Source organism: Phocoena phocoena, chromosome 1 (genome assembly GCF_963924675.1).
Source record: "Phocoena phocoena chromosome 1, mPhoPho1.1, whole genome shotgun sequence".
Lineage (NCBI taxonomy): Eukaryota > Metazoa > Chordata > Mammalia > Artiodactyla > Phocoenidae > Phocoena > Phocoena phocoena.
In genome coordinates, this window is record NC_089219.1 from 14,757,978 (window position 1) to 14,778,874 (window position 20,897).

Genomic DNA, 20,897 nt, shown 5'->3' on the forward strand with positions numbered 1-20,897 from the left:
CTGAACACACACTTCTGAGTGTTTCTGCTCTGCTCTGCTCTGCTCTGCTCTGCTCTGCGACGGCCAAAGGAAGGGTCAGGCACCAGCCCTGGTGGCCCTCGGGCTGCAAACCTCAGCCAGCCCACCACGGGCTTCTGGAAAGCTCCCAATGGGAGGCTAACTTGCCCAGTGGGAGGATGCGGTGGGCGAAGTGGTGGCTCCCACGGCACCCCGGCCCGACTGGGCGCTGGCTCTTCTGGGAAGGAGCATGCCCAGCCCCCCGCTACCCCCCAAAGGAGAAAGTTCCAGAGTTAGAACCAGGTAAGGAACAGGAGGTTAGGCTTGGAACGGCTGGAGGTGCAAGGAGCAGGACCCTCGTTTAGGGAAAGGAGCTCGGGAAGGTCACTGCCAAGCAGCTTGGAACCCATGCCTGGAGGTGGGAAGGAGGGCCTGTCCTGGACAGAAGGTGCCAGGCTGCCCACTGCTGCAGGGGGTCTATGTCAGAAAGCCTCCAGTGGGTGGCCACAGGACTAGCCGAGGTGAGGGATCCAGAAGATTCTAGACCCACCCTAAAAGCTGAGGGGCTGGAGAGGAAACTGCACCATATGGAACGCCTTAAAAGGGGGTTTCTTAATGCTCTGATGGGAATGTAACGGTCCGAGCATGAGGCTGGAGGCTGACAGATGCCCCAGGCCTGATGCTGGCACACACACAGACCAGACTGTGCTGCGGTCCCACGGCTGCAGAAGAGCCGCTCCGCCTGGTTGCACGGGTGCCCCACCTCTGTCCCCCACACTGGGCCTCTTCCGGGTCAGGGTCTCCGAGTCCAGCCCCTGGGCCTAGGAAGAAGCCCCTAAGCCCAGGCCCTACAGCCCTGCCCAGCTGGGTTTCCAAACGCCTCTTATTAAAACCAGTTTCCCTTCTCCTCTCCGGGGATGCTGACTGCTTTCACACATCTGTATCTGTCACTAGCTCAAGTCATGGTCCTCGGCCATCGTCTACAGCCAGACTGCTGCCCCTCCATCGGCGTAAGGCATTTAGGAGGACAGCTGCAGCTCGCCAGGGGCAGAGGGTTATGCCGGTCCCAGCGGCTCCAGCGGCAACCCGTCTTGGGGGCACCGGGCCCAGCCCGGGGATTACAGCCGCACTCTGTGTTCCATCCTCAGACTCAGGGCGATACACCGCCCCCTTTTAGGTCGGCTTGCCCCAGTCAATCTCCCACCGAGAAGGGGGCTCATCTGGCTTCTGGGATCCTTGGTGGACAGCTGGCGAAGCCCCGGCTGCACACACAGCAGAGAGGCCGCCAAAGCCGCCGGCCAAGCGGGAGGCCACCGGGAGCGGCGCAGGCGAGCGGCTCCTGCCGGAGAGGCGACGGTGATGCCGGGCGATGCCCGGCCTGCTCAGGGGCAGAAGCCCAGACGGCCCCCCCTCACACGCGGCCCCGCCCAGAGTGCAAAGCACACACACCGCACACGTGATTCAGGTCCGTGTAACGCGGGGCGGGGCGAGTGTGCACGTTAAGGGGGCTGCTCCCAGCCGAGCGGACACGGGGTTAGTGGTGTTTAAGGGTCCGGCGGGGTCTCGGCGGGCTGGTGAGTCCTGTTTAGTGGGGCGGCGCTCAGGCCTCTCAGGCAGTGTACCTGGAGCGGCTTAATTATCAGGCTGGATGTGGCTCTGGCGCTGCGTCAGCACCTGGGAAAGCTCCCTCTGCAGCTGCGGGAACTTGGGGTTGGCGGGGATAACGTCAACAGATCTACAGAGAGTGCACAGAGGTGAGTGCAGCGGGAGGGGGAGGACAGGGCCCAGGAGCACACGGGGCGACAGCTGAGAGGACGTGCTGGGGACACACAGGCAGAAGAGAGAGGGGAGCGTCACCAAGGCCGCTGCCGCTCAGGGGCTGTGGTGGGGAGGTTCTGGCCGCGGGGCTCTTGCGGGCGGCAGTCACGGTTTTCAGGGGCTCAGGCCACCACCCCGCAGGCTCTCTGCGGCTTTCTCCGATTTGTCAGCCAATGCCCGGGGGCCCTGCAGGCCAGGCGGGTGTGTGGCTGGCTCAGGGGCCCCAGGCTCAACAGCCAGAGGAGAGCAATGCTCTGGGGGTGGAATAAAACCCACTGGGGGCCAGACCACGTCCCCCACAGGCAGGGAGGAAATCAGAAAGATGATGAGTCCAAAGTGGGCCCCATCTTTTAAAACTCTATGAGTGAAAGACTAAAACATCTGTCTCCTGGACAGATTCACAAACCAGAGCTGCTTCCTGCCTCTCCTTGTTCCCAAAGGAGAGATCTGTCCACAGTGGAGGACTACAGGAAACCACGGGCAGAGCGTTAGCCCCTGGACCCGCGTGGTGGTGTAGGGCCGCACACCGGCCTCCATCCCACCCCTCCCTTCGGCAGCCCTGCTCCTGGACGGCCGGAGGGCCACTGGGAGTCATCCCTGGTCGAAGGTCACACGGCTCTGGCTGACAGAGGCTGCATGAGATCCCGGCCTCCCGACTCCAAGGCCCGTCTCGCTCCACAGCGGCCTCCACTACCCACCCCCCCAAAGGGCTCTGGCCTCCTACCCTGCCCACCATGACCTTGAGGACCCAGCGAGCCCCTGAGCCCCCTTCGGCCTTCACTTGGGCCGACGCTGAAGAACCGAGGGCACAAGACGTGTGGGGAGGGGCAGCCAACAGCCCTGAGAGGACCCCAGGGTGGCGGGTCCCTCTCCAGAAAGCAGCAGGTCGGGGGGCTCTTTCTGTGCTGGTGGTGTCATGCCCTCCTGCGTCTTAGGGTCTGATCTGGAGGTATCCTCAGGCCCAGGAGCCGAAGGGGCCGGGCAGATTCTTTAGGTGGGACTCAGCCTGAGGGACCGAGAGGTGACTCCAGGGACAAGGGCACCGATGTTGTTAAGGTGAATGGGCCCCAGGAAACAGAAATGGTGCAAGTCTACTCTGATTCCCACATCTATCCTGAGTACACACTCTGTATGCCGGGCTTTACCCTTGCAAAACCTGCATTAACAACCCTATAAGGAGGATAGATACCTCAGCCCTGGTTTACAAAGGAGGAAACAGAGGCCCAAGGCCATAGAGCTCTTAAGCAGTGACCTAGGATTCAAATCCACACCTTTTTGGTTCCAAAGCCCGTGCTTTGGGGTACATTACCTTAGCCCATTAACGATGTCCTTTGTTTTTCCAAAGTAGATCTCATTCAGCGTACTTCTGATTTTATTTTCCATGTCCTGGAAAAGGAGGCCGGTGAGACTGACGGGAACGCCCTCCCTCCTCCCGCCCGCGCCCCTGCAGTCCCCGCTGTGACCGCAGGGTGGAGGCACGTGAGTGTGTGCCCTGAGCGCCTCCCCATCCTGGCGCCCAGGACGCCAGTACCAAGTCCCGGTGTCCCAGGCTGACCCTCACTGGGAGCTGGCCCACCCCACTCAACCACCCACCAGCCCTCCCCCCAGCTCTGTGAACAACCCCGTGCAGCTGGAGAGCACCCCCTTCCTCCAGGTGGCGTGGGAAAGGGGGAGCTGAAGTGTAGCTCAAGCTCCCCCTCCAGAGCCCACTGGTGTTCCCGGGATCTGCTTCCCGTCTGAGCTCAGGTCTCCGCTCGCACCCACTGGACGGCGGGAGACAGGACTTAGGACCTCCCGAGCTGAGTCTTCAGGGTGCATGTGTTTGGGGGACAGTAGAGGGGGTGCCTCTGGAGCTGGGCCCTGCTTGCGTCCAAATCAGAAGGCTCAGGAAACACGAGGCCAGGGCAAAACATGAGAAATGCGCTGCTGGCTGCTGCGGAGCTGCGAGGGAGCAGCAAGGGAGGCCGGCAGCCGGGCTCCAGGGGCGAACGTCCCATGCGGTGGAGGCGAACCGTGGCAGCAGGAGGCCCACTCACCTCGACCAGGCGCCCGATGTTGGCTATGTGCGGGGAGCAGTCGCTCACGGTTTCATCCTTCTCCATCTGCAAAGAGACAGAATGTTCCTCTAGGTCAGAGAGCCGGGTGAGGGCCCAGGGCCTGTTCTCCCTGCTGGCAGGCCCGGGGCCAGCTGGCGGGGGTTGAAGGCCACTTTTCCAGTGAGGGAGCCCCAGCACAAGGCAACCCAAGTTTCAGGTCGCAGACAGTCCGGCCCGCAGAAGCCCTGAGGCCCCGCTTCCAGGGGAGAGTCTCGCTCCGCCCTTGTGGAGCACACCCCACCTCCACAGCCCACAGCAGGGAGGGCGCAGGTGACCACCCCTGCCAGGCACAGGCTCAGCTTGGGGCCTGACGTCACAGATGAGCCCCCAAAGTGCCGTGCCGCTGCCGTGCCTGTGTGGCAGCTACGGAGGGAGGGACAGGCAACCCGGGCGTCAGGAGACTCCGAGGCTCAGACAGATGGGGTGGCCTGCCCAAGGTCACACAGGGAGTGACAGCAGAGCCTGGGTCAAAGCCATGCTTACTTCCAAGCCTACATTCCTTCTACTGTGTGAGGCTGCAGGGCCGGCCGAGTGACCGTGTGGAACATGAACAAGAGAATCTCAATCCGCATCCCTGGTTACGACAGAGGGGGTTTAAGAGGAGGTGGGATCCAGCGGGACAGTTCTGGCCCAGGGGTCAGTACTCTGAGTATTAAAAGGAAAGGGGGCAGGGAGGGGAGAAGGCACTGATGACCCTGACACGAGCGCTGAGTCACGACGCATGCGGAGCTCTCCCCCAACTTCCACCCTGTGTTTAAGGCTTACTTCCCTCACAAGATTATACATTCCTTAAGGGCAGATGTATGTACCTGTTTCACACTTCACAGGTGCCTAGCAGAGTGCTAAGTGCATAAACGCTGTTTAAACCGAGTGGAAGTGTAGCTACGGTCACCACTGTTATTTATTTACTTAGAAAGATTTATTTATTATTAATTAATTTATTTTTGGCTGCACTGGGTCTCAGTTGCGGCACGGGGGCTTTTCGTTGCAGCATGCGGGCTTCTCTCTAGTTGTGGTGTGAGCAGGCTCCAGGGTGGGTGGGCTCTGTAGTTAGCGGCACGCAGGCTCTCTAGTTGAGGTGCGCGAGCTCAGTAGTTGCAGCGTGCGGGCTTAGTTGCCCCACGGCATGTGGGATCTTAGTTCCCTGACCGGGGATTGAACCTGCGTCCCCTGCATTGTAAGGCGGATTCTGTACCACTGGGCCACCAGGGAAGTCCCTCACCACTGTTACTGAAATAACACCTGGAAGCCGAGGCAGTCTGGGGGAGAATGGCTGCATGTATACGTGTGGCTGAGTCGCTTTGCTAGGCACCTGGAACTATCACAACGCTGCTGATCAGCTATACTCCAACATCAAATACAAAGTCTAAAAAAATACAAAAAACTCTGGAAGCTGAAATAGGCAATCAAGAAACAGCATGAGAAGACAGGAACTGGATCAGGAAGGCTAGAGCTCAAAATGAATTCAGACTAGTGAAGAAAGCAGAGCAAAGGTGGAAGGTTAACTACCTTGAGCACCGGAAGAACGGGGCAGAGGCCTGGGGTGCGTCTGTTCGGAGGCTAAAGGCCTCTGCCCAGTCTCACCTGCTTTTACTTCTCTTACCCATTAGGGAGAGTGACTTCCAGGCTGGGAAAGGTAGAAAAGACCCAGTTAGGAGGGAGACAAAGCCGCAGATGGTAGGAGAGAACCAAGTCGCTTTAAATGATTACGTTTCAGGGTCAGAAAAATCCGATTCTGTGACAGAGACATCCCTGAAAAGTTACGGCACACTTCAGAGGTGCCAGAACACTGGCGGAGGGCAGAGGCTGACCCCACTTCCATAACAGAAGGAAGAGTGGAGTTGGAAATTAAACACTGGCTTGACACTGATCCAGACAACAATTTCTGATGGGACCGTTACAAAAAATCATCTGCCGGCACACTTTCAAATCAGATACTCCAGGAGCCAGCACGGGCTCGCTATGAACATGACCTGCTGCGAGACTCTCCAATTTCCTATTGAGATGGGGATGCTGGGCTGAAGAACAGAGGGCTCCTCTAAGATCACATCACCGTGGCAGGTTCCCATCTAAGATCCTGTGGCCGAGGCTGGACGACAGCCCGCTCACGTTCCCAGGGTGGCCTCCAGGGCATCTCGCACGATCCTCTACCTGGCCCTGGGTCTACCTGTTTGTCCAGGACTTAAAGAAAGGCGCAGTGCAGAGGGTTCATGGGATCCTATTGCCAGCATCAAGGGTGGAGGTGATGAGACCCCGAGACACGGGTCAGCTGCAGAGTACAGCACTCCCTGGCGGCAGCGACCTCACTCCACCTGGTCCTCCTAAGAACCACTTTAAAGCCGAGGAAGCCGAAGCTTAAAGGTGTCAGGTGCTCTGCCCAGATGACAGCCCCGCCTGACCCCGCAGCTCTGCTCCTCCAGCCCCAGCGTGCTGACTACCTTCACCAAGGCAAACGCAAACCACCTGCTTTGGCTCAAACATTAATCTCACCGAGAACAAAATGAGGAACAAGCCCAGTGAAGAGACTTGTGGGTTTTAGGTGATTTCAAGCTTGACAAGAATGTGACGGGACCAAAAGGAAGCTGTATTACTGGAGCCCAGCTTAGGGGCGGCGTGCCCCCCATCACACAACGAAGCTGCAGGGGCGAGGCTGCGTCACTTGCTGAGGGAGGGCCCCCCGTTCCGTCCCAGCCCAGCCACGTCCACAGGGCTGGACGCAGTCTGGGCTTTCAGAGAGCCGTGGGCGAACTGGAGTCCTTCTGCTTAAAAGGTCTGAACACCCTGACCCCAAGAAATGGGAAAGAATTTGGATATCTCAGGCCAGGAGGGGAAAGACTCGGGAGGTCCTGGCCACGCTCTGAGGGCCCGGCTATCTAGCAAGGGCATGTCCGGCAATCCATGTCATTGCCAAGGGGCGACGGAGCTCTCTGTTATTATATCTGCATCTGCTCACAGAGCAATGAGCCCTGGGTCCCTGCAAGTGTCTGGGGAGAAACGGGGTGGCCATTTGTCAAGATGCTACAAGAGGGGGATCTGGAGTAGAGAGATGGTCTGGAACCCACGGCCTTGCAAGGCCCTTTCAAAGCCAGGAGACTAAGTCTCAGAGTGAAGACGCCTGGTTCTGGCAAGACCGTTTGGCTGAGGGCTGGCCAAACAGGAGACACTGAGTGAGATGCTCAAATGATCGGCTGCTCTGCCCCCAGTACCGGGCCCTGAGCCACCCCGGGCACTCTGGCCAGTGATCCTGGGGAGTCTCGCTCAGGGGTTGACACAAAACAGGAGGCGAGCATGCCCACCAACTTCAAAGTGAAGTCACACCCCCCTGTTTCAGGTGAATGAGCACCCCACCCTGGGCAGCGCCGTGGTGTTTGCGGGACATGCTGGGCCCTGAGCAAAACCCTGCGGCCACGACGACTGGAGCGTGTGCATGTTGAACAGGGGCTGGGACCGTGTTCCGCCCTGAGGAAGGACGGCGCTTGCTTTTTTTTTTTTTCTCGACGGGCCTCTCACTGCTGTGGCCTTTCCCGTTGCGGAGCACAGGCTCCGGACGCGCAGGCTCAGCGGCCATGGCTCACGGGCCCAGCCGCTCCGCGGCATGTGGGATCTTCCCGGACCGGGGCACGAACCCGTGTCCCCTGCATCGGCAGGCGGACTCTCAGCCACTGCGCCACCACGGAAGCCCTGCCTACCCATTCTTAAAAGGCATTTTTGGACACCGACATGCTGGCACTGAGTGTCCTCTCCTCCCATGTGGAAGAGGTTTCTGTGCCCGGCCAGACGGCAGCTCAGGGCTGCTCTTCCGGGCAAGGAGAGGCCTGGGGGCGGGGCGGGGGGGGGGTCTGACCCAAATGAATTATGTCCTTCCACAAACTGGCCTCTCTGCCTCCCCAGCTCCACGCAGACGGCGGACTCCTGGCAACCCCAGGGAAGTAGTGAGGCTCTGGAGCTCAGTGAGGGCCCCATTTTATTTTATTTTTTTGAGGGCCCCATTTTAAATGCGCACCAACCACGCAGAGTTGAGGCCACAACTGGTGGCAAAGGGCTCAGGGCCATCAGGGAAGCAAAGTCACATCAGATATCCGATCTCTTGGGTATCATCTCTGCTTCAGAATCAAGAGCCATCCTCCAACAAAGGAAAAGGCTGGAAATGCTGGGCGCGCAAAGATAAAAAGAGGTCTGGGCAGGGGGGCCAGGGCGGGTGAGCCTCCCCCAGGAGCAGACCGACTACCAGTGAGGACACAAGGGGCCACGAAGCTTGAGGCAGGGAATCTGAGCCCAAGGCAAAGGCCCAGCAGGGCCCAGGGAAGGGAAGGAAGAGGGTGGGCCGGGGTCGGGGCAGAGGCCCGGCACACAGACATGTCTCCACGGCCCCCCTCCCCGCACCCTGCCGACTCCCTTCACACCTGGTCAGGGTCAGCTCGCTGGCAAAGCCGATCTGCCAAAAATAGAACTATTTTTGCACTGCAGATGTTACTACACCCTTATAAAAGGGGATGCCAGAGGAAAACATTTTTATGTGCTGTGGTCGCACAGATGTTCCACAAGGTGGTTCCAATGGAGTCTGGAGTCAGAGCGCAGCCCGCCTGTCCCCATCAAGCACCTCCGCTCCTCTCCGTGGCCCGGCGACGTGGAGGACACGCGTGAGTGTGTAGAAAGCAGGCCATTTTCCTCAAAAGGGAAAACGTGAGCAGTGCCGTGCGGCACTTTGCAGTGAGCAGAGCCCGGAGGGTGGGGACCTGCAGGAAGCCAGCCCCGTCTAATGGCTGCTGCTCTGGAGCCCTGGGGGGCGAGGGCCTTCCTTGCCTCTGCACTGCACTGGAGAACCTAATACGTGCACCAGGCCCAGAACAGCGCCTGCTGAACGGCAGCTCCACTCCTGGGACTCTCCCCGGCCTGGCTCCTCCTAGTAACTGGGCTGGGCTCCGGGTCAGAGCGCAGCTGTGAGGCCAGGACGTAACATGCTGTCAAGCCAGAAGACAGTGGTCAGACAGCCTCTCAAGGAAGGTTCGGTTTGCCCAGTTTAGGAAAAATTTAACTGAGCCTAAAACTGTATACATTCTAGAAGACGGAAAAGTCTCTGCTTGCGTGATAGGTGGTAGTAGCAGTTAACAGCTATTATTTATTGGGCATAACCCATGTGTCAAAATGGTTTTTTATTTCTGCTCTACAACATCTTTCCAAGTGGGCATTATTAAGCTCGATGGTGAAAGTGCTGAATTTCAGAGAAGGGAAGTGGTTCGTCCAGGTCGCACAGCTGGAAAGAGACTGGGCTAGGATCTGAACCAAGGTCTGGAGGATTCCAAAACCTGTTTTCTTCCAGGAGACTGCTCCATTTTCTCAACTTCACCCCCCGTTCTTTACCGGAAAACTCAAGGCCAAACCGCAGTCCAGGGCTCAGAAATTCCGAGCAGTTTCATCCCTGCCTCACCCGCCTGCCTTCCCCCAACCCTTCCCTTTTTCGGATGTCCGCTCTGTTCCTCGTTCCTCGCCTGCCCGACCTTCCTGGCAGGGGATGGGCACAGGGAGGCAGCCTCCCACCAGCTTTCCCTCTCGACCAGGCTGGGTCATTCCGCCCCAGGTCACCGGACGTACACCAAAGCATCCCTAGAAGCCACACCACTCAAGCCTCTCCAGCCCTGAACCCAGGAACCTCAGGGAAAAAGGGAGCACCTGGAGCTGGGCCTCCCCGGGTGAGAAAGTCCTCCCTGAGCCACCCCGAGTTTGGCCTGGACCCCTCTGTTCCCCACATCTGGAGGGAAGGCCATGGGCTCTTCCCCCTGCAACATGCCGCCTTGCCTGACTGCCAAGCGCGAGTCAGAGGATTTCCCTGCATTAACACGCGGGCAGGTGCCTCTGCTGGAGTCTCACTGCTCGAAGATACATCACAAGGCAGCCCGGTGCTGAGCCGGGGGGAGAGCTCGCCTTCCGAGTGTCCGCCCTCATATCCCAGCTCCACAGGACATTCCACCTCTGTTTCTAAATATTTAGAGTTGGAAAAAAATGTCAAATGAACATCTGCAGGGCCCGGCCCCAGACTGGAAACCTTGGATCTCTTTCCCGAGATTCACAGTCTTGCCTCTTTCCCACGCCTCCAGCTGTCACATAGAAGTGACCTCTCAGTGCAACTTCCTTTTCAGCGCGTTGGTACTTGGCCTGCGGAAAGCAGCCTTCCCACCGGGGCCCAGGTGGCAGCTGCCGCCCTCCCGCCCTCAAGGATTGGCCGTGATGAGCCTCTGCGAAGGCGGCACTCACCTTGCCTCCCACAGCTGCAGGGATCTGCCAAAACACTTTCTCTGCTTGCTTTCCAGGGATGTCCCTGAGAGACGTCTTTTGGCAGGGGGCGGGCGCAAAAGGCCGGAATGGAGGAGATGGGTGAGGGCTCCTTGGTCTGAGCCCCTGGGGCATCTCCACAGCCCAGGTCACAACAAGATGTGAAATGTAGCTCCAGTACATTTACCAAGAGCGGTAAGAAAGTCAGTGAGGGGGCTTCCCCGGTGGTGCAGTGGTTAAGAATCCGCCTGCCAATGCAGGGGACACGGGCTCGATCACTGGTCCAGGAAGATCCCACATGCTGCAGAGCAATGAAGCCCATGCGCCACAACTACTGAGCCTGTGCTCTAGAGCCCGCGAGTCACAGCTACTGAAGCCCGCGTGCCTAGAGCCCGTGCTCCGCAACAAGAGAAGCCACCGCAATGAGAAGCCCACGCACCGCAACGAAGAGTAGCCCCACTCGCCGCACCTAGAGAAAGCCCACGTGCGGCAACGAAGACCCAACGCAGCCAAAAAAAAAAAAAAAGGTGGTGAGGGGGGCCTTGAGAGAGGAGAAGATGGAGGCAAAGCCAGGGGAGCCAGGGAAAGGGACTCCTGGGGGGAAATTCCACCAAGCCCAAGCCATGGCCCTTCCCAGGACAGGCACAGGAAGCAGGAAAGTGGGGGAGCCCTGGGCATCGTGCCAGGGAAGGGTGGCCCCGGCCTATGCAGCTGCGGGGTGGCCAGTATGAGCTGGATGGAAACGGGAGAGCTGGAAACGGGAGACCTCGGCCTGGCTGGGCGCTCCTGCCCGCTGGCTAGGATGGCTGCCAGGGTCAGGGCCTGGCACTGTGGGCCTGGTGAGGTGGCCCCTCCCCTCCTGACACACGTGGGAAGGTGTGAGCGTGCAGCTGCCATTCCGCCTGGGTCACAGCAAGTACCGCTAACTGGAGGAACTCGAGCAACGAAGACCCACCTGAGCCCAGCGCTCACACCCTGGGGTCACCCCAAGACGTCTCCAACCCGACCCTCCTCTACTCCTCCTGCCTCCGCCCTTCCTCGTTATTTCCTGCCTTGAGGCTCCTTCACTGACCACCCGGCCACGGGCTAGTCACTGCAGCCACCGCCGGGGCCATCCTTTGAAGTCACAAATCTGATCAGATCAGCTGACTACTTGAAAAATCTTAAAACCCTCCGCACTACCTCTGGCGGTGAAGGCGTCTCACGTGGTCACTTGGGTTCCTGCAAGAGGCACCCAAACCGTGGCGCTGCTGAGCACACTCCAGGGAGGTCTGGCGCCTCCACTGGACTCCGTGGTTCTGGCCCCACTCGCCACAGGGCCTGTTTCTGGGGCCACTGGCCCACTGCCGCTGCCCACGCGGGCTGCTCGAGGGGCTGCCAAGGGGCTGCTCCTGGGCGCCCGAAGGGCGGTGTCCTGACTGCCGAACGCATTTCTGTGCAAAGGCTTACTGAGCATCTCTTAAATGCCAGGCCTACAGACAGGGGACGGACTAAGACCAAAAGAATGCAGTGCGGCAGAATGCAGCTTTCTTTTCTTCTAGGCAGACAAATCTGGGTTCACATCCCAGCTCTGCCTGCTACTTAGATAAGTCACCACAGCAAATTACTTAATAGCCTGACCTCAGTTTGCTCACCTGCTACATGGGAGCGGTAACTATGCCGTTGACAACCCAGTCAACAGAGACGCCCACATTACCACACGTGTTCACTCTTGATCACGATCTGCTCAGCTTTCCTGGAACCCCTTCGCCTCCCATCCGAGAGAAGCAGAGATGTTTTCCCAAGGCTCATCCGGGACAAACAGCTAAACCCGCAACCCTCATTTCCCCTGTATGCGCAGAAGCTACACATCATTAACTTAGCTTTGTCACCCTCATTGCTTCCCTGCCCCTCCTTTTGCAGTTACTTACTTTGGAAACCAGCCCCAGATTTAATGCACCTCAGATGAGTTATGCGACCGGCCGCGAGGATGATGACAGAAGCATCAATTTCCTCATGAGAGCCCAAGAGCACAGGCAATCCAAACAGGCCGCGGCCAGCGCGTGCGCTGAGGACGCCGCTCATCAGGCCTGCGTTTGGCTTGGCAGCGGGTGCTGCTCACAGCAAGCCCAGACCCCGGCCGTGGGCTGACAGCTCTGATTTAAACTATTAGGAAGGCTGAGGATTAAATATTTGTCCAGGTCACTGTAAACCGGGTGGAATTATAAACAGTTCGGAGCGGTAAGTGATGCAGGAAACAGTTTCCAGATACGGGTTTAGGACTTTCCACCACTCCCCAGGTGGCAAGGTGTCGGGGAGGACGGCTGCGAGGGAGCCAGCTGCCTGGGGTCCGGCGGCCCCTCCCTGGTCAGTGGTTCCTGGAAGACGAGGGCCCATTTCCATGCAAAAGGATGGTCTCTGCCCAGTGAGCACTAGCCTCTGGGACGGTGTGGGGACAGCCCTGCCCAGAGGCCAGAGAAGGGGACCCCCGAGATCCCCTGCGGCTCCAGGCCCCATGACACGGCAGAGGTGGTGCAGGTTCTCCACGGAGAGTGTGAGGCTCCGACACGCGGCCCAGGCACCTGCCTTGCACTTCTACTGTTCGAGGGCACGGAGATGCTTCTGTGACTGCACTTGAAAGAGCTACTAAATTTACCCTTCCTGCCACATTTTAAAAAACGAATGGTTATGAAAAGCGTAATCATTATCTTACTGAAAAAGCCATTTTGATATTAAAAGGAACCCTCATGAAGTCAGGCACTCCCAGGATGAGGATGGCAACGGTCACCTCTGCCAAGGAAGGCTCCCTCCTGAGGCCCTTCTGAGGGATGCTGCACTGCAGCCAGCACCGGCTTCTCTGAGGCCAAGTCTCACAGGAGACTCAGGCCAAGCTACCTGTCTGTGCTTCCTCTTCCTGTCACACGAAGGCACCACTGCCCTGCACCAGCACAGGGTTAAGGCCTTCCCTTGGGGTGGGGCTGTTAAAAGTCCTAAACAGGACTCTTAAACGAGGGTCTTCAACCTGCTCAGAAGCTTCAAGTAGCACGTGAAGCAGAAGTGAAGACAAGTCTGCTCCAAGGGAGGCGGCACCTTCCAGTCCAAGCTCCCAGCTCACCTCACACACCTGGAAGGGACACCTTGAAGATAGGCTGCTCATGACACCTAAGCCAAAGATGGGCAAGAGAAAGGTACACAGCAGCTGTGATACTGTGATTTATAAGAAATACACAGTTTGGTCATTCGGACGACCAAAATACATTTCTCACGTACATCTGCTCTTCATCCATGGTTCCGGGCTCACAGCTCCCAAACCCTTGGAATTTCCTGGGCGGTAAGAGCAATGGGAGCATCTTTTGTTACATCTGGTCTCTTGTGCTCAGTTCCTGACATCAGTCGCTTCAGGGCCATCAAGGTGAAATGTGTGCCTTGTCACGCGTAACAAGCCCCTTTCCACCACAACTGGGTTTACGTTAATGAGGTGACTTTTGGAAAGTACCTAAGCATGGGGGCTGGTTGCCAGGGGAACCAACCATAAATAGAGGGGTGGAACTTTTAGTCCTATCTCTATTTCCAGGCAGGGGAGAAGGGCTGGAGGTTGAATCAATCACCAACTGCCAGTGAGTTAATCATCACGCCCATGTAATGAAGTCTCCACAACACCCCACAAAAGACGGGAATCAGCTTCCAGGCTGGGGAACCAAAATGCTTCCAGGGCCCCAAAACCCCGTGAGAACGAAGCTCCTTTGTTTGAGACCTCGCCCCATGGACCTCTTCATCTGGCTGTTGATTCGTAACCTTTAAATATCCCTTGGAATAAATCGGCAATCTAATGAGGAAATGGGTTTCCTGAGTTCTGTGAGCAGCTCTAGCAAATTAATCGAACCCAAGTAGGGGGTCATGGGAACCTCTGATTTGTAGCCAGTAGGTCAGAAGCACAGGGGACAACCTGGACTTGCCACTAGCGTTGGAAGGTGTGTCTCAGGGGAGGGAGGAGGGCAGGCAGTCTTGTGGGACTGAGCCCTGAACCTGTGGGATCTGATGCTATCTCTGGGTAGAGTGTCAGGCTCGTAGGTGAACTGTAGGACACCCTGCTGGTGTCTGGAGTGCTGCTTGCTGGTGGCATGGGGAGCCGCCCCCCAAGATGGAATTAGGTACAAAACCCCAAAGAGTAGCACTCGTCAAGTTTTAATGTGCACATAAATTACCTGGAGAATTTTGTGAACTTTAGATCCTGATTTGGTGGGTCTGGGTAGGGCCCCAAGCTCTCTGCATTTCTGACAAGCTCTTCCGCGGTGCTGACGCTGGTCCCTCCTGGACTAGACTGTGGGCAGCTGCAGAGCAGAGGCTCTCAAGAGAGCCCTCCTGCCTGGCCGGGCCGTTCAGGACCAGAGAGGTGGGAAACAGAGCAAAGCAACGCTTCTTGCCACATCAAAGGAGCCTGAAGTGCAGAGACACACTGAGCCCTGAGGGCCAGGAGAGAGAAGCCATGGCCAAGCCTGCAGTCACCTGGTCCTAGCAGGGCAGGGAGCCGGCTGGGAAATGGCAGGCGGTGTTCAACCACAGGTGGCTCAAATGGCATCTATCTGGAAATGTGAAGCCCTGCTTAGGCGGTGAATCAGAGCTGGACAAGCTCACCCGGAAGACCAGTGCCCTAGAAAGACGGTTATCAGACTGATGTCTCCCCGCTATGGAAGTCTTTGGTAGCCAGGCTGGAGGGCTCCAAACTTGGCCTTGAACTAATACGAAGACAGAGTCATCTTAGTTAATATGCAAGGAAGAAAGCCGGAAGGAACAGCTAACACCTGGATGACCAAAACCGAGATTCGACATTATCTGTCCCTGGCAGAATGGACAAAAACCAAAACGTGAGTTCACATGTATAACCTCATTTTAAGAAAGATCGACTGCACAAGAACAGAAGGGGAAATCCCTGGACCGTCAACAGCTCGTGGGAAAAGAGGTGGGGTGGGGAGCCAGTGGGGGGCCGTGTAGCCAACTGCACGCCTGTGAGGTGCCTGCAGAGCAGCGCGCGGCCCATGCTGGATGCCTCTTTTTATGGAGACTGATGTAAAAGGAACGGGCTATCCTCCAAGGCAGCGAGCTCCCTGGTCCCACCCGAGCAGAGCGGCACAAACTGTCCTGTCAGGTTGGGAGATGACCTCTGAACTCTTCCCACGTCAAGACCCTGTGACTCAAGCAGTCTTTGGACTGCTTTGACCGGACATACCCATTTTTTCTGTATGAGGTGAATGAATATTCTGAGTTTTGAAAAGTGCCCTGCTGGGGTGCATAGCAGAGGATGCCAGTGACTATCATTCCACTGCACCCCTGCATCCCTGGAGCACTGCTGCGGGGGCCAGAGCTGAGCAGAGAGCAGGTGTGTACCACAGGGCACCTGCCTGGGGAGGCCGGTAAACCCGCTCGGAGGCTTAACAGGCTCTCCCTCTTCTGGATCCCTGTAGCTTCTTTTTCAGTCCTTTCTCTCCTTCTGGGGACCCTGGCTACTATCCCCCAGCAGCCTGCTGCCAAGCCCCTAGGCTGACCCCCTGGCTGCCGTCACTCCTCACTGCCCACCCCCATCCACAGATCACGGCCATCCGTTCTCGCTGCAGAAAGCACCTCTCCATTGTCCAGTGGCTGCTGGCTGCCCACACCCAGCCCTCTCTCGACTGTGAGAAAGCTGCCTGATTTCACTCTAGGAAATCAACACCCACACCCCTGTTCGTCTCCTCGACCTAGCTAGGGTCACATGACCCTAGCGTCAGGAAGTGATTCTGTCCGGGACAAGTAACCTGACCCGCCAGTGAGACGTTCCTGGGGTTACACGGCAGACCTGCTCTGCGAGAGAGGCTCTCCCCCAGGATGGCCAGAGGCTGCCAGGAGCCCCCGCATGGAGATCCGGAGTCCTGCCCACATCATTCGTGTCTTAGACCCAGGCGGGCTGAACGATGTCAGAACGTCACAATTAGGTGAGCTGACTCATTTCCATTTTCGCTTAAGTCAGTGAGAGTTTTACTTCTGTCACCTAAAACCAAGAGCCCTAATACATCATCTAAGCCACAACTGAGAAAGTAATCCATTCTAAAATGTTACCAGCGGTAATGCCCTAAACATCACGGGAGCATCTTAACATAAATACCTTGATCCCAAGTAAAACCTCCCGTGACTGAATGTCGGGAAACACGGACAGGCCTGTGGGGAGATCACGTCAGGCGCAGGGGCTGCCCCAGGACCCTCTGTGGGGCAGCTGCTCACTCATCTCCACACACGGCCAGCCCTGGGGCTGCAGCCGGGGGCAATGACCACTCTACCTGTCTAGTAAGGCTGCCGCCGAGGTTCATGGTGCCAGAGCCGGATTTGTTGGTCTGCAGCCACAGCATCACCGTGGAGGTCAGCTTGTAATGGGCGGTGCGACCGCTGGACTTCTCCTGTAGGAAGAGACAGAGATCAGAGCCTTGGGCACAACCTTGAGCTGAGGAGAGCCCGAATGGCCCCTGAATTCAGGTCATTCTAACACGTCCCTTCCTAACACGTCACCATGACATGACCTTATAGAATCCCAAACGGTTTTTAAAGGGGCCGAATCTGCAGTCACTGTATCCAAGTTCTTTGGGGATCTTTTTCATCAATGACTACTGCGATCCTGACTTATCTTTATCCACATGGCTGTGGGCACTTTTAGGAATCACAGGGGTTTATACGTCACAACATATTCCCATCAAGAAGCACCTGCTAGGGAACAGGCCACACCGTTTGGGCTGCCATCTGCAGGTGGGGGGTGGGGGGTGGGGAGCTGTACCTGCACTTCTACCACGTGGATGGAGTCCCAGCAGCCTTTGATCTTCTTTGATCCATCTCCAGCCTTCTTTATGAGGATCACTCCAGCAAAACCATGATCCAGATCCCAGAGGTAGACAGATGAGACGCCGCCTTCAAAATACCTGCAGGAAACAGGCCCACGTGTCCATGAGATGTTAAGCCCGTCAAATTACAGATCACCCCAGGTCCCAGGGGTGGTCATTTGGCAAAGATTCATCTAAATGTCTCTCTGGGATTAACGACCCTCCCTACGGTGGTTCCAGGGTTGGTTCTTGCATGTGTCCTGCTTATTCGTTGGTCAGGGGAGGGGATGCAGCATCCTTTCCGGTGGGGGGCTCACAGAAAGAACACGCAATTAGGAGTCCAAAAGATGAATGTGAGTCTGAGCTGTCCTTCCTCTAGCTTTGTGGCCTTTGGCAAACTGACTCCACTTCTCTGGGCTTCACATTCCTTCCAGAAGAAGGATTCAGAACGTGTGTGACATGTAACAGACCCTCAGTGGGGGTCATTCCTACTGAGTAATCATTACCGTGTGATACTCCTATCTTTTGGGATGGCTACTTTACAGACGAAAAACAGGAAAAACAGAGCAACAACAGTCCAGACTTGTCCCACTGAGAGCAGACAGAGCTCTGTTCCCCCTGGAACGCTCCAGGGCCTGCACACGCTGGGGCTTCTGTGGGTTTTTCAGAGCAACCTGCTGCAACTGTATAGCCTGAAACGAAGGGCTATGGTTGGGACCGAGCTTCCTCTGCAAGTCTGAGGCAATACTGAAAAATTCCTAATTCAGATCAAATGCAGGAGGGAAAGAAAAGGCCAGAGGAGCAAAGGAAATGAGGCAAGGATCCCAAATTCAAGGGCACCAAGGCAGCGGCTGTCCGTACAGGTCCGAGGAGCTCAGAAAGCAAAGGCGGACCACCAGCTGACATGCAGCACCTCAAATTCTGCTGACGACCAACGACGGCTCTGGAACGATGGAGTCTCTGGTGGCTAATAGCACACTCTTTACCAGAAAGTCTGTGGCCTCTCTGACCCCATTTAACCCTGCATCAGTGGTGCAGAAGGTGCACTCCGGGACTCTCCAGAAGGCCCGGGGCCGCGGATTCGGATGTGAGCAGCAGGCAGGCACCGAGACGCATGGGCTGGGGAGTCAGGCAGGCACATGTCCCCATGCCCGCCCCGCCAGTCACCAGTTACGTCACACGCTTATCCGCCCGATGACTACTTATCAAGAGCTACCAGCGACCGGCTCTGCGAACTGGGCCTTAGTTTCTTTATAAAGCAGGGACAGTATTGGGACTTCCCTGGCAGTCCAGCTAAGGTTAAGGCTCCACGTCCCCAATGCGGGGGGCCCGGGTTTGATCCCTGGTCAGGGAACTAGATCCCGCATGCCACGACTAAAAGATCCCACACGCCGCAACTCAAGACCCGGCATAGCCAAATAAATAAATAAATAAATATTAAAAAAAACCAAACAAACAGGGACGGTATCTACTTTCTAGGACTGTTGAAAGACAAAAACAATACAGGAAAATAGATACCTGACCAAAGATTATTATTTTCATAACAAAAACAAGTAATAAAAATAAACATGTATATGAATTACACCTCGACAACGCTGCTACATGATAAAAAACATACATGGTAAATGCTAATATTTAGAGAATGTAAGCGATGGGTATTCCAAGAATTCTTTGTACTCTTTTTTGGATAATTTTGCTGTAAATCAAACTCTTTCAAGCTAAAAAGTTTTCGTACAAAGGCCAGCATGTGATATACACCAGAGTGTAACCGAGAGACAGACGGAAGAGGTAGTCCCTCTTCATGCTGGCGAGCTGCAGGGCCCCGCGGCTGCCTTGTCTCTGGCTCTGACCCACCGCAGGCCCACTGGGCGTGGCGCATGAGGGTCCACACCTAGGTCTGTTCCCCTCACGCCCTCCCCGCCAGAATTCCTCAGGGAGACTGTCCCCACTGCTCCATCCCGCGCTACCCACTGCGATTGAGCTGTCAAGTGAAATTCACAGCTGTCTCCCCTGGCCAGTCGGCCCCAGAAGGCCGGTGACGGCAGGAGGCTGTATGAGGTGCCAGCCCCGGGGCTAGATGGTGGTCAAAAGATTGAGGGACTGAGGTTGAGGGACTGAGGGAAAGGAAAGATTGAGGGACTGAGGGAAAGGAAGGATTGAGGGACTGAGGTTGAGGGACTGAGGAAAAGGAAGGATTGAGGGACTGAGGGAAAGGAAGGATTGAGGGACTGAGGTTGAGGGAAAGGAAGGATTGAGGGACTGAGGTTGAGGGACTGAGGGAAAGGAAGGATTGAGGGATTGAGGTCGAGGGACTGAGGGAAAGGAAGGATTGAGGGACTGAGGACTCTGGCTTCCGACCAGGGCAGCAGAGCGGACAACTGTGAGGGGAAAGCACGGGAGAATGGAGAGACACACCTGCGGGCCCGAGCTCAGCGCCAGCCCAGGGCAACTCCGGGAACCTGGCCAACGCTGGGCACTCGGGAAGGCGCTTTCCCTTGTTCTAGATCTCTCCCCAAACCCCAAGTAGGTAAGTGTTCTGGCGTAGAGCCTGAGGCCCCCCCCACTTCCCTCCACAGGGCCACCCTGACCCGGCCCAGCCCTGCAGGGAGCTGGTCACACGCCGGGCCACCCTGGAACGCTCCTGGGACATGTGGGGATGCATCGGTCACCTTGGGACCAGACCCCTCACTCAGGTGAGCGGGCGGCATGGGCTCCGGGGTTTTGGTGCCCCCTCCCCGAATTCCCCGGGAAGCAGAGCTGCACTGTGGCGGGCGGGAAGGGCAGCCTAGGGCAGACCCGCCAACACCCACCCTTTCGGTGACAGATGGCTGGGTTCCATCGCATGGTTTTCCCTTTCCGCCTGCTTGTCGGGAGAGCAGCCCCACATCAAAAGGGAAAAAACAACTTTTAAAAATGTGGCTTTTCTTGTGCTGGCAGAAGTGGGCCGCTAATTCCTTCTTTCCTGGAGCGAAGGCGCGAAGCCCAGCGGGCGTGTTCATCCTTCTGCCCCTCGAAGCCTGAGGCCCCCCGCCTCAGGCGCCTCTCAGCCCAGAGTGTTGTTCTTGTCTCTGTGCTGGGACTCGGGGGAGGGCAGGTCAGGCTGCCCTGGGAGGGAACCAGCAGAGGGCCTGGTGGCTTGACAACCCTCCTCGACACCACCTGGCAACCAGTTCAAAAGCACCGGGTGGCCTGTTGAGCCCTCTCAGTCGCCTCCCTTAGATTTCTGTTTTCTTCCAGAAAAATAAAACAACAGCATTACCGTTTTGCGGGGCTGAACTGGCCATTTCCACTCCAAAGTCCCACCTCATGGCCCGGCTCCGCTCTGGGCAGCTCCTCCCTGGCATCCTCAGCTTCCCTTGTGGGCCACACTGACCAGGTCCAAAGTTACAAAATGTTGGAGACAAAGGAGGTAAAAATGCAAGCTCGACTCTGATGCTCACGTGGGTTACTATTCTTCCCCCCAATTAAAAAATTTATTAGAAGAACATTATTTTAAAAAAAGGAAGTTTAAAATTTTAGCCCACAACACCATAAATCAGCTTATCCCATAAATCTCATTTTTCCTAATTCCCCTCCAGTCTCTGTCCAGATGCTTACTTTTTACGTAACTGTAGGCACAGCAAGGGGGCTGGGCTGGGCTTTCCTCACTTGGCCGGAATCACGAGCACCCTTCCACGGACCCACGTGACCTCCGAAATTGGTTTCATAGCTGGGAGAGTGTCCCGTTGGGTAGTCCCCTAACTTACAGGCGATCGGACCTTCAGTAAAGAGACGAGGGCAGCAGCGCCAGAGCGGACTCACATTCCATTCACCTAAAGGGACCTCTGGGGACGTGCACGGCTGCGAGTCTCAACCCGATGTTCCAGGACAAAGGGACCGGAGGACGCGTGATGAG

At 56.8% G+C, this 20,897-nt stretch overlaps 1 protein-coding gene across 3 annotated transcripts in view; it reads right to left on the bottom strand.

The window, feature by feature from the left end:
• Nucleotides 1–20,897, bottom strand: part of CAPZB (capping actin protein of muscle Z-line subunit beta) — a 133,961-nt gene that overhangs the window by 2,052 nt on the left and 111,012 nt on the right. For 2 of the 3 annotated variants that reach the window (XM_065894041.1, XM_065894031.1), the window contains exons 5-8: nt 16,960–17,101; nt 16,472–16,588; nt 3,852–3,917; nt 3,125–3,201 (exon numbers count right to left, since the gene is read on the bottom strand). In XM_065894041.1, the coding sequence (XP_065750113.1) occupies nt 3,125–3,201; nt 3,852–3,917; nt 16,472–16,588; nt 16,960–17,101 (402 nt within the window). Of the gene's footprint in view, nt 1–1,619; nt 1,733–3,124; nt 3,202–3,851; nt 3,918–16,471; nt 16,589–16,959; nt 17,102–20,897 lie in introns of all 3 variants that reach the window. The other variant, XM_065894049.1, reaches the window with a different exon arrangement.